The sequence below is a fragment of the Microcaecilia unicolor genome, chromosome 3 (genome assembly GCF_901765095.1).
Source record: "Microcaecilia unicolor chromosome 3, aMicUni1.1, whole genome shotgun sequence".
NCBI lineage: Eukaryota > Metazoa > Chordata > Amphibia > Gymnophiona > Siphonopidae > Microcaecilia > Microcaecilia unicolor.
The window spans coordinates 210,942,655-210,968,348 of record NC_044033.1 but is presented as its reverse complement, the minus strand read 5'-3'; the positions used below and the strand labels follow the sequence as shown (position 1 = coordinate 210,968,348).

Genomic DNA, 25,694 nt, shown 5'->3' with positions numbered 1-25,694 from the left:
TGCCTCATCTGACTCCTACAGCAAGGAGCCCAAGGGGCAATTTTTTTTTTTTTTTTAAGATTTGCTCACACCTTTTTCAGTAGTGGCTCAAGGTGAGTTACATTCAGGTACGTTGGATATTTCTGTCCCAGGAGGGCTCACAATCTAAGTTTGTATCTGAGGCAATGGAGGGTTAAGTGACTTGCCCAAGATCACAAGGAGCAGCAGTGGAATTTGAACCAGCCACCTCTGGATTGCAAGACCGGTGTTCTAACCACTAGGCCACTCCTATACTCCACTAATGCTTTAGAATTATATAAATTTATCACTCACTCTCAAGACAAAGACAAGCAGAAAATGAAGAGAATTTTAATTATCAATGCAGAATTCTTTATTGTCCTTTTTCTCAGTTTAGTCTCTTCATGATGGCAAGGGCAAGCTCACAGACACTCTCCATCCCAGTATATAAATATTTCATGGTTCATATTGTCCAGAATAAAATCAGGAGGTGCCTCTGACCCTCCCACCTCTTTCTGCTATCAACTTTACAGCTTGACACTGTTCGTTAGTGAGTAGGATCCAGATATGATGGTTTTGATTCTGTGCCCAGGAGCTCCTGCTCACTCTTTCGTTGAGGCTTTGTTTACCATCACCTCTCCCAGCGACTCCAGCACCTCCCGCTTGTAGTCCTCAAAGTCTCCCTCTATCTGATTGGCCGTCTGCTCCTCCACCACCCAGAGCTGGCAGTTGGTTTCAGTGATAAGCCGGGCATCATGGCTGACGACGATCACAGCTACAGGGGGAGAAAGCACGAGAGCTAGTGTCATGTGTCTTACATAGACTACTCACTTTCCAATAGGGAGCCTCCCCTGTACAGTGTCTCCCCTCTCTCACTTCTACCCAGTCAGCTTTACACAGGGGCCAATCCCTGTAAAAGTCTTTTACGTTTTCTAACCCCCTCCTTCTTGAGGCATCATGCCCTGTATCTGTCCTTCCTTCTCTTTTTTGGAGGGGTCTGGCTCCCACTAGAACAGTGGTTCTCAACCCAATTCTTGGGTCACACCCAGCCAGTCAGGTTTTCAGGATATGCACAATGAATAAGCATGAGATAGATTTGCATGCGCTGCCTCCTTGGTATACAAATCTCTCATGCATATTCATTGTGGATATCCTGAAAATCTAGCTGGCTTGAGAACCACTGCACTAGAGAGTAACTATGCAGAGTCTCATTTTTCTAATCTGCCTATGTATTTGACTGTAAGCGCTAAGCAGCAGCATTCTTATACCAAAGAGCAGGAGCCTGAGTCAGAAGGCAGTTTTAACATGACCTGATGCAGCACATCCCAAGTCTTTGGTAACCCCCCCCCCCCCCCCCCCCCCCCCCCCAAGACACTATCCTCACCTCCTTTATATTCATTCACTGCCTCAGCCAGAGCATCAATTGACTCGATGTCCAGGTTATTCGTAGGTTCATCCTGGGGATGGCAGGATACGCTGTGTGAATTTTACATTAAAGATAGCACTGACATGATGACACTGATTTAAATAAAACATAAAAAGCACATGTAACCTTTTCATCCTCTACAGCCTGAAAATCTTCCAATATATTTTGGAAATGGGCAAAAATGCAGCTGTAATATGCTACTATTCTTATTTATGAGCTCTCTCATCTCACCTGCCATCTGTACAGCTGGATATTCTAGAGATGCTATAAATCAGAGGTGGACAAATATTCACTAGGCCATTCTATTGGGAGTTTCCTTGGAACTGTAATCAAGGGACAGGGTGTAAATCTCAATCTGGCCAACAGATGTTATGTCCTCTCCCATAGGCTGGCAGAAAAGATGTCATGCCTGTGACCTGGAATGCTTGCACTGCTGTAGACCACAACCACAGCTTGCCAACCCCTGCTGTAAATTCAGATTTTAACTCGGCATTTAATTTTTTATTATGGAACTGGACTGAGAGAGGGCAATATTTAGAGTTCTGGCATAAGTAGATGCTTTACTAACCAGGATGATGACATCTGGCTGTCGACATGCGAGTTCTGCAAACACTACCCGTGCCTTCTGCCCCCCTGAGGATAAGAGAGAGAGATTGTCTCATCTGAGCACAATATATGACATATAGCTTGAGTGTCAGCAGTGACAGTGGTATGACACCTGACTTTCACATGGCCTGCACCAGGTACAGCTGCAAAGGCAGGAATATGCAAATATTAAAGAGAGGTACAACTTGAAAATGGTTTTAAAATACTAAACATGCCCCTATCGTTTCAACAGCTCTCAAAGAATAAGCCCATTATACTTCTAAGATGACATCATGCAACAGATAAAACCATGGATCTGAAATTAAACTTTTCGTGCTCCACTAGGCATGTACACTACGCTATACACAATCCGCGGTAGTGTTACACTTCCTCAGTCTTTTTTTCTGCAGTGTTCTCTATGAACAGCAGAATCCTACAGCCACTCAGGTGGAAGATGGTGGCATAACTGAATGGAGCCTAGTCATCCTTCTCTCCTGGAGCTCAGAAAACTCTGGAAATGTTTTCTGAGCCTATGCATGTTATTCTTGCGCTCCAGTTCTTAGTTTGGTTTTTTTTTTTTTTTTTAGCCTTGGGAAGAAGGGTTAGAATTGTGTGGCTGTAGAATTATGCTGTTCACAGGAACAGCTGTTACAGGTATGCAGTCATGCTCTATGGACAAGCAGGATCTCTTCAGGAGACTCCCAGGCAGAGGACTGCAATTATTCTAACTACTCTACGTTCTGCAACTCACACTTATCAGGTGGAGTAGGTAGGCTGAAGCACTAACCGCAAAGATGAGCACAGCCTGGCCACAGGCTGATTTTGAAGCTTGGTCAAGACAGTAGTGCTTCATGAAAGGGTGTATTAATATCTCTGTCACTGCTTTACAGATATCCTCTGGACAACTTAAGAAGAATTGCTTACATTTAGTGGGGGTTCTCCATATACAGTAAGAATCCCATCCTTTTTGCCCTCTTCAGTTGAAGGCCGTACTAACACCGATATCAATTAAGTAACAGACAACAGCAGCTTGCACAGGAAACACAGTGCATGCCCAGAAAAATGTTCTAGCCTTTTCTGACTCAGGTGGCATGGCTGTATGATCCTACTGTTTACGGAGAACCTCTGTTACTGGTAAGCAACTGTTTTAGTGCTCCTGCTTTTACTCCACTCACCCCCCACCCCCTTTCTGAGTAGTTCTTGTATATGTTTATTGCTCCTGGCTGCTACCCTTCCTCAGCAATTCCTGTAATTATTAGCCCCACCAGACCTTCTCGCTCTGTCTACTTAGCAGTTTCTTCATTTGTTTTGACCCTGGCTGTCTCTTCAGCCTCCTCAACTGTTCCTGTATCCTTGATTATAATCCATCCCTCTCTGTTCTGATGCCCCAGGAATGCAGCCAGTACCTGAAAGTTTGCAGATCTGGATGGTGTGGGCATGGCTCTCCAGCCCAAAACGTCCCAGGCACTTGCGGGCATCCTGGTAGGGCAAATTAAAGTTTCTCTGCAGGTATTCGGTGGCAGTCTCCTCCATGTTTAGCTGGTCAGCATACTGCTGGTTGAAGAAACCAATTTTCTAGACAGACAAGAAAAGCAAGTGCACGGTTATTATAATGTTCAAAAAGGCTACGCTGTAAACAGAAGACCTGCATTTATCCACAGCACAGACAGAAGCACACTGCATATAACATACCAGCCTGTGATTCTTCCTCATCTCCCCTTTGGTCTGAAATGAAACAGGTGGCAGTTACTCCATGGCAGCTCAGCAAAACGATGGAAGGAGAAAATGTATAGTCAGCAGTACTCACCGGGGTGAGCTTTCCTGTTAGCAGCAGCAATAGGGTACTCTTTCCCACTCCATTAGGCCCCACAATACAGACTGTAAGAGAATGATAATTCACTAATTGCCAGAACTTGCGGTTATTGCTGCCAGATCCCTAAATTTCTTCCGCAGTCCAAGATGCCAATCCTAACAATGGGCAAGAGGAAAGTAGGGAACTGACAGGGTATCCCCAGAATGAAAATGCTTCAGCTCTCTGAAAACTAGACATTCACAAAGCACATCAGGAGGACCTGTCATCTATTACCCACATCTTTCTTAGGAATCCAGACGAGCCCAGAGAAAAGTCCCTAATTAGGGTCTGTGAGGGCATTGCTGGGAGGATTCCAGAGAAAGACACAGATTACATGATGTCAATGGCATGTTATCAATGGTAATGTGGCCAGAGACCAGATGGGCCTTTGGGGTTCTTATCTACCATTAGACTATATGCTGTTGTGAATCTGATTCGTCCCATTCACATCTGCCTTTTCTTACTTCGAGACTCCATGTCAATGCCAAAGTCCAAGTTCTTGAACAGCAAAGGATGACCTTCGTAGCCAAAATCTACAACTGCAAACAAACAGGGGGCTTAGAGTCCTGCCTGGCCACAGGATTATGAGACATGGCAACTTAACCAGCAGAAGGCGGCTTACCATGTAGCCCTAAGATTGGTGGGCTGAGTGGTGGAGGGTTGGGGAAGGTGAATTTCACTGTGTACTCCCGTGGTCTCTTCAGCAGCTCTGCTGACTCATTCCCTTCTTCCTCTTGGTTCTTTTTGCGGCATTTCTGCTGCTTCCGTGTCAGGGCTTCCTTAGTCACCTTCTCTTGCTGGAATTGAGGGGGAGAAACAAGTGAAAATGAGACACTGCTTGTTTTATTCCTTTTTTTGCTTTCATATTTAAATTTTATTGTAAACCTCTGGTGTTTTCTTATGAAAGGCTGTAAATTATGCAAATTAAAGTCAAGTCTATGATTTATGAATACGCAGATAAGGATAGGCAACATAATGGGATGTTATCAGCTTGGAAATCAGCTTCCCTAGAGCTCAGTAAAGCCTTGGAAGGCTTTGAGAATGTGCCAGTGTGCATCTCCCTAGATGTAACGTGCACCCTTGCCAGTCTTTCCATCCTTCTAGTCTAAAATTATTTCCCAATTAGATCTAGCCTCAATCCTATTTTCTTTGGGGGACAACAAAGGTAGAAAAGAAGAAAAGCCAAGGACACAAAGAAGCCTGCTTTCCAGAAAATGCCCTCTGTGCTAAAAAAACAAAACAAAAAAACATGGCCCTGTCTGACATGCACCATGTGTGCACTTGAGGTTTGGAGCCCGACCATAATAGGGCAACCTGCAATAAATATGACAGAATGGCCTTTTCAGTCTCAGGGAGGCAAAGTCACATTCTAAAGGAACTTACCATATGCATGCTCCCCTGCCTCTACTGAGGTACATTCTGTGCTTGTGGTAACATCCTAGGATCCACCCATGGGGACCCAACCTGAGGCTTCACCACACTTGCCTGCTGCTGCCTCCCTCATCAGCCTCTTTCTGCAATAGCCACATGGAGCAAGTGCCAAGCCTGGCTCCTGGTCCATCCTCTGCCCTCCACTCTGATGTCCATCAGCACAGAAAGTCCCACAGTGCAGCCCATTCTGCCTATAGAAGCTCCTGACGCAGTGACTGTACAGAGCACCGATAACTCCCTTACTCGCTGTGCAGACATACCACAGCTGCTCCAGTCAAACGATGCAGGACACCACCACAACATGATCTTCAACCCCCAAATTTATCTTGCACCCTGTAATCTCCACTCTGGCAGATGCTGCCAATAACCAAATCACCCTCTTCAGATTTGTGACCATTTTATCCTCCTCCAGTATCTCCTGGGAACAATCTCCCTCTCCAAAGCCCACGGTGCAAGCAGGCACCTTCCTAGATCTGTCAGAGCCATTCCTTCAATCTCTGTAACCATTTTCACCTTCAGAGGTCTTGTCCTATACAAAACTAGTCTAGAAAGCCAGAAGACTCCTCAAAATCTGATCCAAGGGATGAAGTCATGGGCATTTTAGAGTTCCTTGATGCTCCAAGGACCATGGTCACCCAACCAATATACAAGCTCTTTCTGGATCAGATCTGGCAGACATCTGTGATTCTACCACTAAGCATCCTGAACTCAAGTACAAACACCAAATTGCTCCCAGCCATGAAAAGCCTCAGCTCTCTCCTCAGTCACTGGTCTTCAAGTCTGCCCTGTTCCTGTACACAATCCCCCCTCCCGGTGAACACTTGTTCCACGGAACCCAAAATCTCCTAGTCTCCATTACTCCAAGACATTGATGAGTGCGCTAAACATCTTGTCCACACTGCTTTTCACATGTATGGCAGCTCCTTCAGTGTGGCTATCCATGGTGGCAGACAGGCATGGGGCACTGGGGCTCTGTGAAGATGTGCCCGACTGACTAGCTGATGTTCCCTGTGCAGAAGATAACTGCTTCTTTACTAGGAAGGTTAACCTTATAAAGCACCACATTATCCTCCAAGGGAACTGACGCACCTTCTGATCACAGAAGACCCTGCTATACCAAAAGATACTATCAACCTTACTCTAGGCTCCAAATGCAACACAGACCTAGAGAATGAAAAAAACCAAAGTCATCCACCACTACTATGCCCCCCACCACTTAAGGCAGCCAAATCCACCTATTCCACACCGATTTGTCAACTGTGATCTTGTCCCAATGAACAATGAAACAAATGCTTACAATGACTTCAGCTAGAAACAGTCTGGCCAGTTACCTCTAGCAGAACACACACTGGAACATGCTGAAAGTCTAACTTCTGAGCTCTAGGGGAGCAGGTCCAAGCTGGCACCATCACATGATGACATCCCTGTGCGTAGCTGGTTTATTCTGCTGTTCAAGGAGAATCCTTGTTACAGGCAAAAAAAACCTTGTTTTAGGAATCATAGCTCAAATTTTTTTCTTGCCCTTGAATAGAAGTTTGGATTTGGACTACTCCCAAGATTTTTTGTGCTATTGGGAAGAACCTGCATAGGTGTTCCCGACGCCTGACCTCACACCCCTCCTTCCCCTCCCCCATACCCCCTACAAAAAGTGGCTTCGGCTCTTGAGAGCTGAAATAAGCCACTGGATCCCCACCCCTGGCAGAAAGATGGTACTATAAAAAATAGCGAGTCTGGGGTGGGAGCACTTTTTCATATTACTCTTCCCCCCACCCCATCATATTTTGGTCTTGCTGCTCATCTCCGTTCTCTTTTCCTGATGGTTCCCTGTCCCCTCCCCTCATGTGAGGCACTGTACCGCCTGCTTGGCCGACTTGCCACCAGCTTTTAGGTCCTTCAGTTTCTTCTCCTGCTTCTCGTACTGCTTCTGCAACTCCTTCTGCTTCTGCAGATACATTTTCTTGAAGGTCACTGTAAGAAAGCAAGATTTTACTGACCCAAACCTGCCTCATATACAAGCAACGTACGTTCTGTAGAAGTACCCTAATCTCACTCCAAAGACAAAAGAACAATGCCTATTCCACTAGTACAGACCTAATCCTGGAGTTTAGCCACTCCATTCTACCTCAACCCAATGGCTGCCAATTCCAATCCTCCAAACACCTGCTCACATCCATTTACATCAAAACAAGCATACATATTGGCTGTACAGAAAAGGGGGCAGGACACTCACTGTGGTTGCCTCAGTAGAAATACAAGAGACAGGGAGGAGAAAGTACTCACTATAGTTGCCCCTGTAGTAATACAGCTTCTGGTTGTCCAGGTGGATGATGTCTGTGCAGACGTCATCCAGGAAGCCCTGGTCATGGGAGACAATCAGTAGTGTTTTCTTCCAGCTCTGCAGGTAACTGTGGTAGATAAGGAGAGATGCATTATTGTTTTCAACAGCTCCTTGCCTAATGGCCACTAGTTCCTGCAAGTGACCTCCTAAACATTTAGTCTTATGATGTACACTAAGGAGAAATTAGATCTTACCTGCTAATTTGCTTTCCTTTAGTCCCTCCGGACCGGACCAGGATTGGACTGTTGGGTTGTGCCCGCCTACCAGCAGGTGGAGACTGAGAAAAAACTCTGACTCTAGAGAGCCAATAGGAGCCCTGGCCATGTGACCTTAGCCTCAGTATTTGAATAACAAAGCAGGAAAGAAAGAAAGAACTTCTGTGCCGTATGGAATCCTAGCAGCCACAAATTCCTCGGCAAAACCGAGTACTAGAGCTCACCAGCAACTCTCACCAGAGAAGTGGTATGGCCCATTTGTATTAGAGCTCACCAGCAACTCTCACCAGAGAAGTGGCATGGCCCATTCATATTAGAGCTCACCAGCAACTCTCACCAGAGAAGTAGTATGACTCAAGGTTTTATATATATTCCATCAACTGAGCTCACCAGCAACTCTCACCAGAGAAGTGGTATGACCCATTAAGGTTTTATATATATATATTCCAGCAACTGAGCTCACCAGCAACTCTCGGCAGAGAAGTGGTATGACATATTTAAGGCTTTATATATATTCCAGCAACTGAACTCACCAGCAACTCTCGGCAGAGAAGTGGTATGACATATTTAAGGCTTTATATATATTCCAGCAACTGAACTCACCAGCAACTCTCACCAGAGAAGTGGCATGGCCCATTCATATTAGAGCTCACCAGCAACTCTCACCAGAGAAGTAGTATGACTCAAGGTTTTATATATATTCCATCAACTGAGCTCACCAGCAACTCTCACCAGAGAAGTGGTATGACCCATTAAGGTTTTATATATATATATTCCAGCAACTGAGCTCACCAGCAACTCTCGGCAGAGAAGTGGTATGACATATTTAAGGCTTTATATATATTCCAGCAACTGAACTCACCAGCAACTCTCGGCAGAGAAGTGGTATGACATTTAAGGCTTTATATATATTCCAGCAACTGAACTCACCAGCAACTCTCACCAGAGAAGTGGTATGACCCATTAAGGTTTTATATATATTCCAGCAACCGAGCTCACCAGCAACCACCAGAGAAGTGGTATGGACCACGCAAAGTCTTTTTTTTTTTTTTTAAACATTCCACGTGTGGTAAAGGAACGAATACACTTCCAAACTTAATAAAAGAATCTAAAGAGTTGATAGAACATGGGAGGGGCCTGGTCCGGTCCGGAGGGACTAAAGGAAAGCAAATTAGCAGGTAAGATCTAATTTCTCCTTCCTTAGCATCCCTCCGGACCGGACCAGGATTGGACTGTTGGGAAGTACCAAAGCAGTAATCTTACGGGAGGGACAGACATTGAGAATGTGGTAGAGTCCCTGAAGACACCCAAACTAGGATGAATACGAAGCCAAAGCTTGACGATCCAAGAACCGCCAATAAACTAAATAGAATGACTACAAAGCAAAAAAGCTGAGGCTGAAAAGTCCAAGCGACGCTGAACATTGTCCCCTACCAAGTGACCGCTATATATTGTCCCCTACCGCATCAGTGCAGCGGAAAGGACAGAGAGACTCGAGAAAAAACGACTGAAAGAAGGATGACAAAGGTAGAAGAAGAGCCGCCTGGAAACCAAAAACTGCAATGAATCTACCTCAGCTGAGAAAGTGGAAACCGAAATCCTGAAGTACAATACTCCAGATATTGTAGACTATTGCTGACCTAGCAACAGATTGGAAGTATGTAAAGCCTGTCAGTGAGAAAGTACCTGATCACTAGAAGCTAAATAGGTAAAAACAAGAATGCAGTTAAATACTATGCAGAAGAAGAAGGTACCTAAATCCTTGCTGCAAACTAGACTGAAGGTCCAAATAAACTGACAGCCGCTGCAGTTACCCAACATGAAAAAAAAAAAAACATATCTCAGAGCGCAATTCAACTGAGAGAGAAAGAATCATCTGTATCGGTTGCCTCTGCAAGCCAATCACCTGAGACTCTTGTCGTAGACCCCAATTAGTGAAAACGGGAATAAATCAACAGTAGACACTTGTTAGTACCTTTCATCTGTTAGAAACATATAGAAGTCCATAAAACACTACACAGTTCCAGGAACAACATGTATAGAATGTTTGTACGTTTAGGAATCTAGCCAGGTGCTCATGGTCTGGATTGGCCGTGGACAGAAAGGTGGGCTCAATAGGACCTTTGAGCTTTTCCCAGTGTGGAATTACGTATGTACTTATGTAGTAGAACTATAAATATACATATATATTTTCACAGATGCAGCCATCAGAAAACTGGTCACTGTGTATATGCTCCCGGCATACCTGCAGGAAAAATGCTCAATCTCAACCACCAGACCACTAGTGAGAATACAGAGGCCAACTGAGCGGAGGGATTCCATCAGAGATAAATATCTGGATAGGAGAGGGCATCTATCTCTGCCGCTGACAAGTCTTTTTAGCAAGAGAGTAAGCGAGGCACATGGAAGGTCAGAGCGAAAAGAAATAGTTGTAGAACTGGGACCTCCCCTTAAGGTACTATCCACTGAGAACTCTTTTTTTTTTTTTTTCCTTCAATGGTCACGAAATTGACAGAGTGAAAAGCTGCCCAAAAAAGACTACCGAGACTCCAAAGCGAATTAAGAAAAAATTCCTTCTTGGGAGCTAGAAAGTAAAATTTTACTCTGCAAAATAGAGCAAGGTAATGGCCGAAGGCCCAAGAACATCCAGAGAAAACAGAAAGTGGGACGCTTGTAGAGAAGACAAAAACAGTCTGCGCCAACTTGACTAAACAAAGAGAGAAAAAATAGAAACATGCTATGAAATCTAATGAGATCACACGAGAGCTCAAATGAGAGACCTGGCTACATGCACCCCATAACCTAGGGTGTGCCCGAAATGCACCACCTGTTGCTTGACCTGACAACTCTGCCAATGAGACTGTCTGTAATGAACCAGACATCTATGGAAAGGATGAAACGACGAGACGTAGTTTCATGAGCGCCGCTGCTACTATGACCATAACTTAAGAAAAAAGTGCGCGGAGCCGACGCGAGACCAAAGAGCAGGGCAAGAAAACTGGTAATGAGGACCTTATCATCCTCGTATCACGGACATTACTCCTCCTATACTGAGATGTACTAAGATGTACCGACCCACATCCATAAGAAATGAATGTGGTACTTGCAACCTGGATTGACCACAACTGAGAACAGGATGCTGGGGTTAATGGACTCTTAGACTTTCCCCGTATGACCATACTCATATACTAATAGCAAAAATGCACAGGAAGTGAAAGAATCCCCTTCCAATTGAAAGGAAGGTCTGGAATGAGGACATATAGAATGAAAATGAAAGGATCACCATATGTTGAGCATGGACTGAGACACACTGGCCTTTAATTTTACCGGATCTCCCCAAACCTCGTATCATGTCATGCCTCCTTCCTCACTGAGATGTACAGAGATGAACAGATGCACACTCACAAGATATGAATGTGGTATTTGCAATCTGGATTGACCCCATCTGAAAACAGGATGGGGACTCTTGGCCTTTCCCATTATGGCAACACTTATGCCCTTATGGCAAAAAATGCACAGAAAATGAGTGAATCTCCTTCCAAGAGAAAAAAACTCTGGAGAGAGGAAGAATAAAATGAAAATGAAAAGGAATAGACCTGGAAAATACCTATTATGGAAAAGGTGGTGAATTTGTGCCACAGGAGACAAGACTGTACCTGACGTCAAGAAAGCTTGAAACAAGACCCTAAAATCTGTAAGGAAGAGAAAGGGATAGCAGATGTTATGGATGGTCATACTGGACAAAACCAGAATGTTTACCATGTGCCCAGGCTGAATAGATAGAGGAAACAAAAATACAAGTAGATGGCATGAGGACCTCCCACTATCCTTAAGTGGGAGAAAATGCAAATTGACCTGATAACTTTACTCCCTAAGTGGACATATATCTTGTAAGTCCTAGAAAAAAACTAAGATAACACATGAGAAACTCCAAGACAGTTGGAAAGTAGAGAAGATGTGAATAAAACATGCCTTCTAAAGCATCTGAGAAAACTGGGTGCTCGGTAGACAGGACTGAGTCTCCTAGAATATGAGAACCATCTGAACCATGTAGCCTATGCAACTGTCATCTGCTATGCCAAAGAGAACGCATAGCCATGAAAGAAAATTGCTGAAAGGAAGTAAGACCTTATGTCCAGAATTGCAAAGTACGCAACAATTGAGTATCAGACAATGTATTTCATTGCACATGGCATCTGAACCATATAGCCTACGCTCTAGAGAACGTTTGTTAAGATCTTAAAACACTGTACAAGAACATAGCCACGGAGGAAAATTTCCTGAAAGGAATTAAGATCTTATGTCCAGCATTGTAAAGTACCAAACAATGGCACCTGAACCAGATAGCCTATGCCATAGAAAATGTTTGTTAAGTTCTTAAAACACTGTATAACATCATAGCCATGAAGGGAAATGCTTGAAAGGAGCTAAGATATTATGGCCAGATTTGTAAAGTACTAATCAATTGACTATTAGACAATGTAGTCCTATTCACCAGGAAATGAGAAAGACACAGAGAGGCATATTTTCAAAGCACTTTGGGAGGCTAAGTTCCATAGGTTTCTATGGAACTTTGGGAGGCTAAGTGCTTTGAAAATGAGCCTCAGAGTGTCACACACTGGACCTCCATAAAAACTGCGCTAGACAATAGCAAAGACCTTTCCTCCAAACATCACACACAAGGGAAAGGAATAGGAAATTGGTTATTTTGGAGCTGAGATATAATTTAATTCACCCCATTGTCTAAAACAGAGAATTCCCGAGTGAGCTGCACTTTGAAATCGGAGTCTTGCCAAGAACAAAGAAATCGCCAACTGAGCTGCACTTTAATTCACAACATTGCTAGCAACCAAAAAGTCCCCGACGGAGAAAAAACAGAGGGAAAAACAAAATGAGCGCCATTCGCATCATAACATTTCGTTTTTTTTTTTTGTTTTGTTTTTTAATAGCTTGAAAAATACATGTAAAAATTAATTGCGGGGAAAATATACTACCAATTGCCCCAACTACCGTAGAAACAATATCTCCTTTCCATTGCACAAACAGCCAAACACAGTAAAAGCAGAAAAATGCTGCCGCATCAAGGGAAATTGCAGCTGCAGGCAAAACAATGGCGGCCAAGCGCGCCAAAATGAGAAGAATAAAGTTCGGGGGAGAAAACCACTGACCAGACCGACGAAGAAGCAGGAAATCCGTGCCGCTGAAAAACAGATAACCTCCGATGCCGCACAAAACATGGTTTAGCCTCTGGCCCGACAGGAACCGTCAATACAGCTCCCAAGCTATACAGACCTGTCCAAGAGCGAGCACGCGCTTAACAGTTCGCGCCTCTTTTTTTTTTTTTTTTACAACTACCGCCGCTAACAACGCCGGATAGCAGAGGAAAAATAATGAAGATAACAAAAAACCGATTAAAGTCACAGACGCTGACTTTTCACTTTTTTTTTTTTTTTAAATAGCTCCGCCAGAAAAGAAAATAAAGACTCTTCAAACAGAATAAGACAGAAGAGCTACCTGCTCGTTATAAGCCTGGGGAAAGCAAAAACTACTTCCTTTAAATTCCTTTCATTTGAATTAAATTTTTTTTTTTTTAAATTTTCTTTTACTTGATTTAATTCTTTAAAAACAGCTGCCTATTAAAAGTGGCTGCCCCTCCCAAAGACGGTACACCTTTCCAGAGAAAGGGACGGCCCTTCCCTGCTAAGCCAGGGAGATGGGAAGGAAGGGGGGTGGACTCGAGACACCCGAGTTTAACACCCCAGAGGCTGTCAAAGAAAGAAAAGAAACCCTGTCAAGCCTCTAATTACGATTCCAGGCACAGAAGAAGTATTATAAATATATCTGTAATATCTTATAGAGAAAAAGAGAAAGAGAGATTAATGGGCTCACTTCCTACCTGCTGAGAGACTGAGAAAATACTGGGGCTAAGGTCACATGGCCAGGGCTCCTATTGGCTCTCTAGAGTCAGAGTTTTTTCTCAGTCTCCACCTGCTGGTAGGCGGGCACAACCCAACAGTCCAATCCTGGTCCGGTCCGGAGGGATGCTAAGGAAGGGGATATTTCTCAAAATATCATCTCAAGTTAGGCGCCTAACATGTGTGCACTAAGGCAAAAGGAGAAATTAGATCTTACCTGCTAATTTGCTTTCCTTTAGTCCCTCCGGACCGGACCAGGATTGGACTGATGGGTTGTGCTCGCCTACCAGCAGGTGGAGACTGAGAAAAACTCTGACTCTAGAGAGCCAATAGGAGCCCTGGCCATGTGACCTTAGCCTCAGTATTTGAATAACAAAGCAGGGAAGAAAGAAAGAAAGACCATCTGTGCCGTATGGAATCCTAGCAGCCACAAAGCACTCGGCAATGCCAAGTATCAGAGCTCACCAACAACTCTCACCAGAGAAGTGGTATGGCTCCCTCGTCTTATAGCTCACCAGCAACTCTCACCAGAGAAGTGGTATGGCTCACTTGTCTTATAGCTCACCAGCAACTCTCACCAGAGAAGTGGTATGGCTCACTTGTCTTATAGCTCACCAGCAACTCTCACCAGAGAAGTGGTATGGCTCACTTGTCTTATAGCTCACCAGCAACTCTCACCAGAGAAGTGGTATGGCTCACTTGTCTTATAGCTCACCAGCAACTCTCACCAGAGAAATGGTATGGCTCACTTAAAGTTTCACATATATATACTAGCATGGTTTACTTAAAGGTTCACATATATATATATACCAGCAATTGGGTACCCCAGCAACTCTCACCAGAGAAGTGGTATGGCTCACTTGAATTAGAACTCACCAGCAACTCTCAGCACAGAAGTGCTAAGGACCTCAAAGTTCTATACATATATAGATATATAAATATATACATACATATATAGATAGATATATAAATACATACATACACATATATTCCAGCAACTGAACCCACCAGCAACTCCGACCAGAGACGCGGCATGGTCCACTTAAAGTCCTATATATGTATATATTCCAGCAACTGAACCCACCAGCAACTCCGACCAGAGACGCGGCATGGTCCACTTAAAGTCCTATATATGTACCAGCGTCTTTTTTTTTTTTTTTTTTTTTTTTTTAATACCCCGTTGAAAAAGTGACAAAATATGGGAGGGGCCTGGTCCGGTCCGGAGGGACTAAAGGAAAGCAAATTAGCAGGTAAGATCTAATTTCTCCTTCCTTAGCGTCCCTCCGGACCGGACCAGGATTGGACTGATGGGAAGTACCAAAGCAGTAACCTTAAGGGAGGGACCCTTTCAAACCCCTAAGCATCTCCGAGTTGCATTGATCACCTCCTGGCGACAATGAACATGTAGAGTGTATATCAATCAAAAGAGAATGAAGATAAGCTCAAAATGGCACCGTACAAAATGTGCACCTAGTGCACCAAAAATCGCTGTGCGCAGGAAAGAACCCCGCTTCTCAAGATGGAGCATATGTTATAACACTCTCAGGAAATGGTCCCCCAGTGAGTAGACAAATAGAAGGTATGAATTCCTTAATACGTCGAGATATAGTGAGGCCGAAACAACGGCAACCTTACCTTGACTAGAAGTACCAAAAGGAAGGACCAAATAGCTTGTAACAGCTCTTTAAATATATAAGATCTGTTTTAATATGTAAAGCATATATAAAGCATATAATTTCCTGTGATCTTGAACGCCAGTAGAAGAGTCCAGACCAGTAAGAAAAAAAGTGATTGGAAAAGATGAAAAATGGGAAACTAAGGCAGAGTGAAAAAGAAATACCCAGGTGAAGAAGTATCTCTTACCTAGACGTACTAGCTGATTGGAAAAAAAAGAAAACCTGTATGAGAGAAACTTGCAGTCCTGACCCTGCTAGCTGAAGCCATGGCTACTAACAACAGTGTCTGAAAGGAGAAAGGAACCTTAAAGGAAACAAGATGATTTTGAATTATCGTGCGAAGAAGAATAACACCCTGTCCCTCTGACAATGTCCCTAAGGCACAGAGGCTAAAAGATCCAAATATCTAAGCGAAATGCCTGACCTGAAGAGAAGGCCACCATGCCAGAAGGGGATGGCATGCTACAGGGCTGGTCAGATGGTAGATCCATACAAATGACTCCCCTTGAATAAAACAGACATCAGCCATGAAATAAACCAAACGTCAGTGCGGATGTGAACCCACCTAGGAGGCAGGACGATTAGAGTCAGAGTGAGAACCGAAGCTGGGCCTCCCCGATGACATCTCACTGCACTGTTCGCTAGATTACCCCTTAGGCAGCTTACAGAGAAAAGTGAAAACATGCAAAAATAAAATGACATACATGTCAATCGTGTAAAGGGGGGCACATGCAAGCCCTGTAAAGAAACAGAATGACCAGATAGTAGAACTGTCCGAGGAAAGGATGTACCTTCAATACACAAGAAGACTAGAGACCTACCAGGGGCCTCAATATGTAGCCTAAGAAGGCAACAGACCTACCAGGAGACCGAAGACCATTCTGAAAGAACATAAGCTAGAAACAGTCCTGCCAGAGAGCAGGATTGAGTCTTTGAAGTAACCTAAGATGATAACAGTCCTATGAGAGTACAGAAAGAGCATTCCGGACTAACATAACATGGCAACAATGCTGACCAAAGACAGAGTGCTCAGAATAAAACGCTAGCCCTCAGGGATACCTCCTTGCTCCGAGAGCGACTGACAGTCTCCTAGTTGCAATGTAAAGAGACCACATGGTAATCCTGAAAGCAAACCAAATGCCAAGAGCCAAGAAGGAAAAAATTAAGTTGCAAAGTAAAGAGACCACATGGTAGTCCTGGAAGTAACAACCAAATGCCAGGAGGAATGTCCTACTCAACTAATGCCGAAAAGAAGAGCAGCAGTCTCGGGGAAAAAAAAAACAAAAGGGAAGCTGCAAATGCTTCAGAACACTCAAAAAGATAAAGAGCACGGGAGTGCAGCTCATGAGACTGCAAAAGGCAATTGCCCAGGGAAAAAACCTTGCAACTATGTCGCATGTAACCCCAAAATATTGTGGAGACTGCGAAATATTTAGACGACTCTTGACCACCAGTACTAGGCATCCTGAGAACCATAAAAATTGCACTTCTCGGTCTGCGACTTGCTGACTTGTCGACAAGAGGTTTTTTTTTTTTTTTTTAAATAGCTAGCTGACTCGCCATGAGTGAAGAAGAATCTCCCCTTTTCTGAGGGGTAGCATAACTATGATGAACTTTTAGAGACTGGAAAACAGTGTTGTGAAGGGACATTATTGCGCACTGTGAGCTGGTCACCCTTCCAGGACCCAGCCCGGGCGGACCCTGCTTAGCTTCCTTCACACCGGGCTCTATCCTTCTCAGAAACTCTCCTAAGAGAAATATGCAGAAAAGTTTGTATCAAAAAATGTGCTGCACGAAGCTTCACTATGGATCGAAGGCTTTCATGAAAAAGACTTGAGACTTTGAGAGCGCTCTTGACAGCATTTAGAATTGAAATAGGAGGAAGGAAAATTCCTTCTTAGGAACTAGGTTCTTGTGATAAAGATTTGAGACACTGAGAGTGCGCATGACGGCAGTGAGATTCCAAATAGGAGGAAGGGAGATCCAGTCTTAGGAACTAGAAATTAAAATTGCATTCGGAAGAATCAAGAGAGAAAATGGTCTAAGATCCAAGAGTCTATGTAGGGAGACCCCTACTTCACATGCCTTGCCGTGAGAGCGATAGAGAAAGGAGGCGAAATGAAAAGCATAACCATCTAAAATAAAACCGCAAGAACTCCTGGACAGAGGAAATAAGAAGATGACTGTCATGTAAGAGTAGCCTGCAACTATGATTTCATGACACAAAGTTAAACAGGTGAGAGTGGCATGTACCTATAACATCCTTACTGCCCCCATGCCTGTGGAAGAACAAACGTATAGCTAACATATAGGAAATATCCTGGTATGGAAAGCAACCTTTCGAAAAATGCTATAACAAAAAAAACACAACTGTGAACTACCTTCCCACAGTCACATTGGAGCCGACTCTGTGGGTGCTGTGGGTGCTTGAGCACCCCCGATATTGAGAAAAACTCATGTATATGTCCAGGGAGGGGTCATTTTCATTGGACTTAGCACCCCCAATAATTTTGAAAAGTTGGCTCCTAGCCCACAGACAAACGCCACCCGAGATTATAAAGAAACAAACATCAAACAGGCTGGCCAAGTAATGTATATATAGTGGGACACAGACATACAGGAGTCCCAGAAAGAGAAATGAATTACTAAAACTGGGACCTGCACCCAGTTCTGTAGCCCACCTTTTGATGCTGCTTTTAACTCCTAACCCTTATTCACTCTGTTCAGGACCCTTATTTTAAACCTGCTCACTTTAAAATCTCCTTATCTCTTGTTTGTTCTGTCTGACCTAATGAGATTGTAAGATCTGAGGAGCAGGGACTGTCTCTTCATATTCAAGTGTACAGCGCTGCGTTTTTCTAGTAGCGCTTTAGAAATGATAAATAGTAGTAGTAGCAGCTTCAGAGACTGTAGTGCTGACTATTAGGCTACAGCAACCAGCTACTCAACATTAAAAACATAAAAAGCAAAGAAATGACCCCCCTAAAGAACATAGGCAACTCCTGAGAAAGATCAGCCCCAAACGGCCCGAAGACGGCGAAAGAGAAAGTCCCGACGCACCCTCCAGCGGCGCACAATATTTACAGGAGCCGGAAGAGGAGATCCCCGACGCTGGCATACAGCGCGTCTCAGCTTCTCAGACATGACGGTAACGTGCGTACGCGTGCATGCGCGTGCACGCGCGTACCCGATTCGCGCCAAAATCTTTTTTTTTTTTTTTTTTTTTTAAGCCCTGCTCCGCCGAACAAACCGCTAAGGGAAGAACACAAACGGCAGTGCTAAATAAAATACAGCTCAACTCAAAGAGGGCTGAAAACAAAATGCTGCCGCTTACTCTTTTTTTTTTTTTTTTTTTTTACACAGCTGACTCACAGCATTCCCATGCAATCAAACGGAGCTGTCTGCTCATTCAGTCAGTGGGGACAAGTTGTCTTTAATTTTTTTTTTTTTTTTTTACACCTAAACTCCTCCAAATTACTGCTGCCTCTTTTTTTTTTTTTTTTTTTTTAACCAGCTAGATAATATAGACACCTAAAAACAGCAACCAGAGCTGCCTGCTCGTTAAAGTAATGGGGAAAACTCCGCTGAAGAGTAATAGAACAACACATAGCTGTCTGCTCGTTAGAAGCCGGGGGATGTAGCTTGCTCCTTAAAATACTTATAAGATTTAACTTTCTATAGTGGCTGCCTCTCCCAAAGACATACACCTTTCTAAACAAAGGGTAGTCCTTCCCAGCTAAGTATGGGAGATGGGGAGGAAGGGGGGAGGGACCCGGAGACATCCGAGTTTGACACCCCCAGAGGCTGTAAAAGAAAGGAAAAGAAGTCCCTACCTGACCAGCGTCTAACAGAGAATTCCTAGGCACAGAAGAAGAGGTAGCAATGTTGTTCTTATTGTAAACCTCTAAAAGAGAGAGAGAGAGACTAATGGGCTCGCTTCCTACCTGCTGGGAGACTGAGAAAATACTGGGGCTAAGGTCACATGGCCAGGGCTCCTATTGGCTCTCTAGAGTCAGAGTTTTTCTCAGTCTCCACCTGCTGGTAGGCGAGCACAACCCATCAGTCCAATCCTGGTCCGGTCCGGAGGGACGCTAAGGAATGAGATATTACCTGCTAATTTTCTCTCTTACTCTCTCCAGACAGGCACAGATGAATGGGTTTACGCTCCTCTACCAGAAGGTGGAGACCGAAAACTACTGACCTGTAGGTCACTCATAAGTGGGCTGTGCAGTCTCCCTGATTCAATCCTCAACTAGCCAAGCAGAAATCCTATGTCTAAACCCAAGCACTTTCACTAGGCAGCTCTTGAGGATTCTGCAGCAGCAAGGCAGGAGTAATGACTGCCTCTTCAACCCTCTTGTTAAGAAACAGTGTGTTTTAAGCCTGTAAAATGTATTGGATATTTTCTTGTTTTAATTATGTTTGAAGTATATTTCTCCTATTTTGCCAGCAGATAGTGAATGTTTATGCTTAAAGCTGTTACAGAGGACTGACTTCTCTTTCTTTTATGTGGCACACAGATAATAGGAAGTGCCTGTAGTTATGTAACCAGTTTTTATTTGAAACTTGACTGTTCTGGGATCCGACTGGCCTGGAGTTTTGAAATTACCCAGCAGTTGTTGGCTCTGCGAAAAATTATAATGTCCTGATCTTCCCAGGTCCTGTTTAGACAGTATATAGATGTTTAATTAGTTTTCTAATTGATCCATTTTTCCAGTTACTTGTTACTGTTTGCTATTTGCACATTTTTGTTCCACTGTTCAATATTTTTATGAGAACACAATTGTTTGTTCTTTCTGCCTGTCTGGACTGATAAAGAATCCTGGTGGTTTGTGTGTTGGGTCTACGAGTGCTTTTCTGGGAACTGAAGGGGACCACTGGGAGTGTGGCCTCCAGTAACCTAGAAATCACTGGGGGAGACTCACCCAGAGGCAGTTGTGACCCAGTCGGTGGAAGGAGGGAGCTAGTGTAGAGCACAAGCGGCAAGTGCAGGCGGACCTGAGCTGTGCTGGGGATAGACCCTCCAAGTGGCCGTGGGGTAACCCCAGGTGGATGGCTAGGTGTTTCGTGACACCCCGTGAAAGGATCGAGTCCACTGGAAATAATGGCCTCAGGAAGCAGGGCCAGAGCTACTCAAAACCTGAACAAGCCTCCTGAAACCGCCCTCTGGATGGTGAACCTCTACCTGCAAACTTGGGCTTGTCCTCCGGGAAACCTTGAAAACTTGGTCTCCCCCAGACGCCTGACTAGTTTATCCAATTCCTCCCCAAACAAGGAACCCTTAAAATGAAAACGAACGAGCTTAGACAAAGCAGCATCGACTGACCAACCTCAAAGTCACTAGGACCACCGTGCCGCTACATTGAGCGCCATGGACTTAGCCGATGCACACAAGTCATACATAGCATCAGAGACCGCTCGTCAAACTCCCTGTCCAACACATGCTCAGCCCACCAGAAGCAGGCTCTAGCTACCAGATTGCCCCAAACAGCCGCAACATCAAAACTCTGCTTCAAGAGCATTTCCATCTTATGGTCCTGAGGATACTTAAGGGCAGCACCCCCAGCAACCGGGACACTATTCTTGGTAACTGCTGCAACAGCAGCATCTACAACATGAGGATGCAAAGAGTCTCTATCCTGTTCAGGGATGGAATACAGGTGCACCACAGTCCAGGCAACCCTAAAAGGGGCGTCAAGGTCTGCCACTGCGTCTGAATCACATCCTTGTCCTGATACATAGGGAAGGACTGAGATGCCTTTTGAATGCCCTTCAATTGGGATCCACTACCCACGAAGCCTCTTTAGAAAATAGATAGTACAAAACAAAAATAAATTAAATAAAAAAACTTAAATGGCTGCAGGGGGTGGATGTGTCAGTGACACTTAGACGGCTACTCCGGCTGTGAAGAAAGGCCGGTGCCAGGAGGACTTTGCAAGTCTGTGTCTGTATGTGGCAATCCAGTTTAGGATAGGCTGGAAAGGGCTTCAATGGCAACTTCAGTAGCTGGAACCGAGGACAGTGCTGGGCAGACTTTTACGGTCTGGGTCCCACAAATGACAAGATGGATTTGATAGGCAGGAGTGAGCTTTGATGGCACTTCCAGTAGGTGGAGCATAAGAACAGAACTGGGCAGACTTCTACGGTCTATGTCCCAGAAACACCAAAGAAAGACTCGTGAAAGTATATAATATCACATTCATTGTTGATTTAATCATGAATTGATACTGAGTGTGACTGTTAAGCAGACTGGATGGACCATTCAGGTCATTATCTGCCATCAATTACTATGTTACTATGCCTGGGGGGAAAATACCTCTCCAAAAAAGGAAACAAAACATTAAAAAAATATCAAGTTTGAAAATGTACCAGAATAGACTGATGGTTCCAGAGAAACAAGCTACCCCCCAAAATGAACCTATACCTTTCTACAGGAGAAGCAGCATACATAATTAGATACAGTGAAACACAGTGATTAGGGAACTACTCCTATCAAACTGCCTACTACCATTCCATTCCCCCAAACTACTCCTACCCTCAAAAATTACCCGTAGTTACCTCCCCAAACTCCGGTGGTGGGAGGCGGGGATAGTGCTGGGCAGACTTATATGGTCTGTGCCCTGAAGAGGACAGGTACAAATCAAGGTAGGGTATGCACAAAAAGTAGCACATACGAGTTGGTCTTGTTGGGCAGACTGGATGGACTGTGCGGGTCTTTTTCTGCCGTCATCTACTATGTTACTATGTTAAGCTCATCCTCAAAACGTAGCACAGAGGATATATATGTGCAATCAAAACCTGAAGCTCATCACGATGGAAAATTCAGACAACTAAGGATTCCTCCCCAGGAGGAGGTAGGAGAAGAGAGGAGGGGTCCAGAAGGAGAGACACACTGGCTGAATCCCACCCAGGGCTGACCCAGACTGCATTGAAGCTTTATGGAGGCAAAAGGCCCAGAACATAGACAAGATGAAATCAAGCGCAAAAACCACTGCCGCAGCTCCCTGCAAATCACCACCACACTGCTCAAATGAAAGACCTGCCGCTAACAGTGGAAGCAACTCAAAGCCTGATGCATCCAACAAGGAAGACAAAATGGCGGCAGTTCCCACCAAAGACATAGTCACTGCCATCAGAGGTACTGCTGCCTGGCACGGTTGTTGAGTCCCTGTGGGAGGAAGGCTCCAGATTGCCCCAGGTCAACCTCCCGAGTCAGACAATACTTACAAAATTCCACCACACCCAATTCACAGTGGGAACACACAGAGCAGCAGTTCAGTCTCGGTGAACATAACTGCCAAAAATGAAACAAACCGGCAGACCTGACCAGTGCCAAGAGACGGTGCACAAAAACTTTGCTCTGTTCCCTCCCCCCCTTCAGTGCAACGAGACACTGACGGGCAGACCTCAGAGGTCTCAAAGCTGCCATCTATGAAGAAACAGAGCAAGCAGCTAAGGCACCACTAAAATCGGGGAGGTGTGTGGGGGGGGGGGGGGGGGGGAGATGACCTGGCCAACTAGGTTTGGCACCCCTGAGGCTATGGATACCCCTGCAGGCCCCCACCTCAGCCAGCAATAAGAGAATCAGCACCGAGAGGAACTCTTAATACTATTATTATTTTTTTAAATCTAAAACTCCAACAGGAAAACTATGCAATAAGGAATGGGTCTGCATAGACTTACCATCTCCACAACCGCTGGAGATTGAGAACAGACTGAATCTGGGGGGGTGACTTATAAGTGACTTACATGTTAGTAGTTCTCTGTCTCCACCTGCTGGTACAGGAGAGTAAACCCACTAATCTGTGCCAGTCTGCACCAACACTATAGAAGTGCAAATTGTAGAATGGCAAATATGTCCACAGTTACATGCCTCACTTTATGTGCAAGCACTTATGTTAGCTCAATGGCTGGTGTAAATGCTCATGCTGTTAGTTAGGTGTGTAACTAACAGTATTCTATAACCATAGTGCTTAAGTGCTAGGGACACCCCTGACCTGCCCATGCCCCTCCCACATCCATACCCCCCTTTGCAGTTGCATGCTAAAGTTACAAGCTATGGTTATAGAATGAATACCCACTAAGTGCAGTTATGCACATAACTGTCAATTAGCCCAAACTACAATTACAGCCGACTGTTAATGTCAATTAGCACCTAATTTAACAATTAAGCAACTGGCAGTATTCCGTAACATGTTAGCCCAATTTTGGAAAAACAAGATTATAGAATTAGGGGGTAAATGAAGAGATCTGGGGCTCCTCTCCACTTAATACATGTCTGGGTGTCTCCGAGAACCTTTACTAGTCCCAAGGGCTGAAAAGAAATTTATGAAACAATCCCTCAGCATCACTGTTTACGGCTGGCAGCAGCCATCTTCCCGCTCCAATCCTGGATCAAGTGAAACAGATCAGCACTGCACCCAATGAGCATGCTGCACAACCACAGACTTTCTTCATGTGGATGAAGAAAGCACTAAACTATGCTTAATCTCAAGATCTGGAATAATTTTTAATGCTTCAGATAAGGCTATTTGCATGGTACAAATCCTATATAATAATTCTCACCTCCAACGTTCTAATGTGCCTGGGACCGTGGCTCCCTCGGAGGTGGTCTGCTAGGCAGTTTAGAATGCACTGACGTCAGTGATGTCACTGACAGCTGATTCCTAGGCAAGGGGAGGAGTAGGGAAACACGCAGAGCGTGTTTCCCCTACTCCTCCCCCTGCCTGGGAAACAGCTGTCAGTGCCCCCCCCCCCTCGGCGCAACACCCAAGCCCCTGCCCTGCAAAACTACGAGCCAGGCAGGGGGAGGAGTAGGGAAACACGTGGAGCCCCTACCCCCCCTCGATGCATCACCCAAGCTCCTCCCCCGGCGCATCACCAAAGCCCCCCCCCCCCCCCGGGCACATCAACTCCCTCGCCACCCGCAGCCACCAATACTAATGCTGTCCGGCCGCTGCTGCTTCTCCTGTGGAGCAGCAGCGGCCGGTACAAAAGAAAAAAGCCAAAAATTTTTTTTAACCTGAAACGCGGCTCCGTAGACAGCCATCTGGCATTGGCTGTCGTCACTGCAGCTGCTCCTCCTCTCCCCTCCACGTCATTGCTCCTGCAGGAAGACCCCGGAGGAGCGCAGCGACGTCAGAGGGGAGAGGAGGAGCGGCTGCAGAGATGACAGCCAATGCCAGATGGCTGTCTACGGAGCCGTGTTTCAGGCTTAAAATCTTTTTTTTGGCTTTTTTCTTTTTGTACCGGCCGCTGCTGCTCAACAGGAGACGCAGCAGCGGCTGGACAGCGTTAGTATTGGCGGCTGCGGGTGGCGAGGGGGTTGATGTGCCCGAGGGGGGGGGGGTAGGGGCTTTGGTGATGCGCTGGGGGGGGGGGGGGGTCGCTGGACATTGATGGCTGCAGGGGAGGGCAGGGGAGACAGAAGGGACGCTGCAGGGGGGCAGGGGGAGAGGAGGGTCGCTGGACATGGGTAGCTGCAGGGGGAGCAGGGGAGAGAGGAGGGCTGCTGCACATGTGTGGCTGCAGGGGCAGAGGAGGGGGTTGGTGGGGAGGGGGTCCTGAGACCAGATAGGTGGCTGCAGGGGGGCAGGGGAGACAGGAAGGATGCTGCAGGGGGGATTACCTTGCTAGCACCCGTTTCATTGCCTACCGAAACGGGCCTTTTATACTAGTAATGAAATAAAAAATTAAAGCCAGCCTACGTCAAGGCACAGACAGATGCCACCTCCATTCTCTTCACTTACTTATTCAGCCAGATGACAGCATTCAGATCCAGGTGGTTGGTGGGCTCATCCAGCATGAGCAAGGTGGGTTCCATAAAGAGGGCTCTGCAGAAGAGAGACCACACATTACACACGGGGTCTCTCAACTGATTATATTCCATGTATCTTAGCTCTCAATCCACTCCTTTCCTCAAAAAATAAAATCTCCCCTCTTCCCCTTCAACTTCAGGAACTTGCCTATTCTTGCTCTCTGCATCAAGTCTCGTCTGTAGATGCACTACTGAAATGTATTCCATCAGATGCCATTAATCTAGACTACCTTGCTCCAGTACCTATGTAACAGATCCCACTTTGCGTATTTCCTTCATACTTACACTGTAAGTTCTTTAAAGAAGGAGTTTTCATCACACATTGCACCTGCTCCCGCTCCCCTCATGTTAATCCCAGGAACTAGCATATCTCTACTTTGTACAGTATACCGTATGCTGTCATTTCTCTATAAAAAGAGAAATAGCTAGTATACTCCACTCT

General features: G+C 45.1%; 1 protein-coding gene across 1 annotated transcript in view; it reads right to left on the bottom strand.

Annotated features, from left to right (window-relative positions):
* Nucleotides 1-332: 332 nt before the first annotated feature.
* Nucleotides 333-25,694, bottom strand: part of ABCF1 (ATP binding cassette subfamily F member 1) — a 66,209-nt gene continuing 40,847 nt past the window's right edge. Inside the window, 11 exon segments of the mRNA XM_030197378.1 lie at nt 333-772; nt 1,382-1,454; nt 1,992-2,056; nt 3,415-3,583; nt 3,701-3,733; nt 3,816-3,886; nt 4,325-4,399; nt 4,483-4,657; nt 7,147-7,259; nt 7,572-7,696; nt 25,185-25,268. Of these exon segments, the coding sequence (XP_030053238.1) occupies nt 600-772; nt 1,382-1,454; nt 1,992-2,056; nt 3,415-3,583; nt 3,701-3,733; nt 3,816-3,886; nt 4,325-4,399; nt 4,483-4,657; nt 7,147-7,259; nt 7,572-7,696; nt 25,185-25,268 (1,156 nt within the window). The 3' untranslated portion in view covers nt 333-599.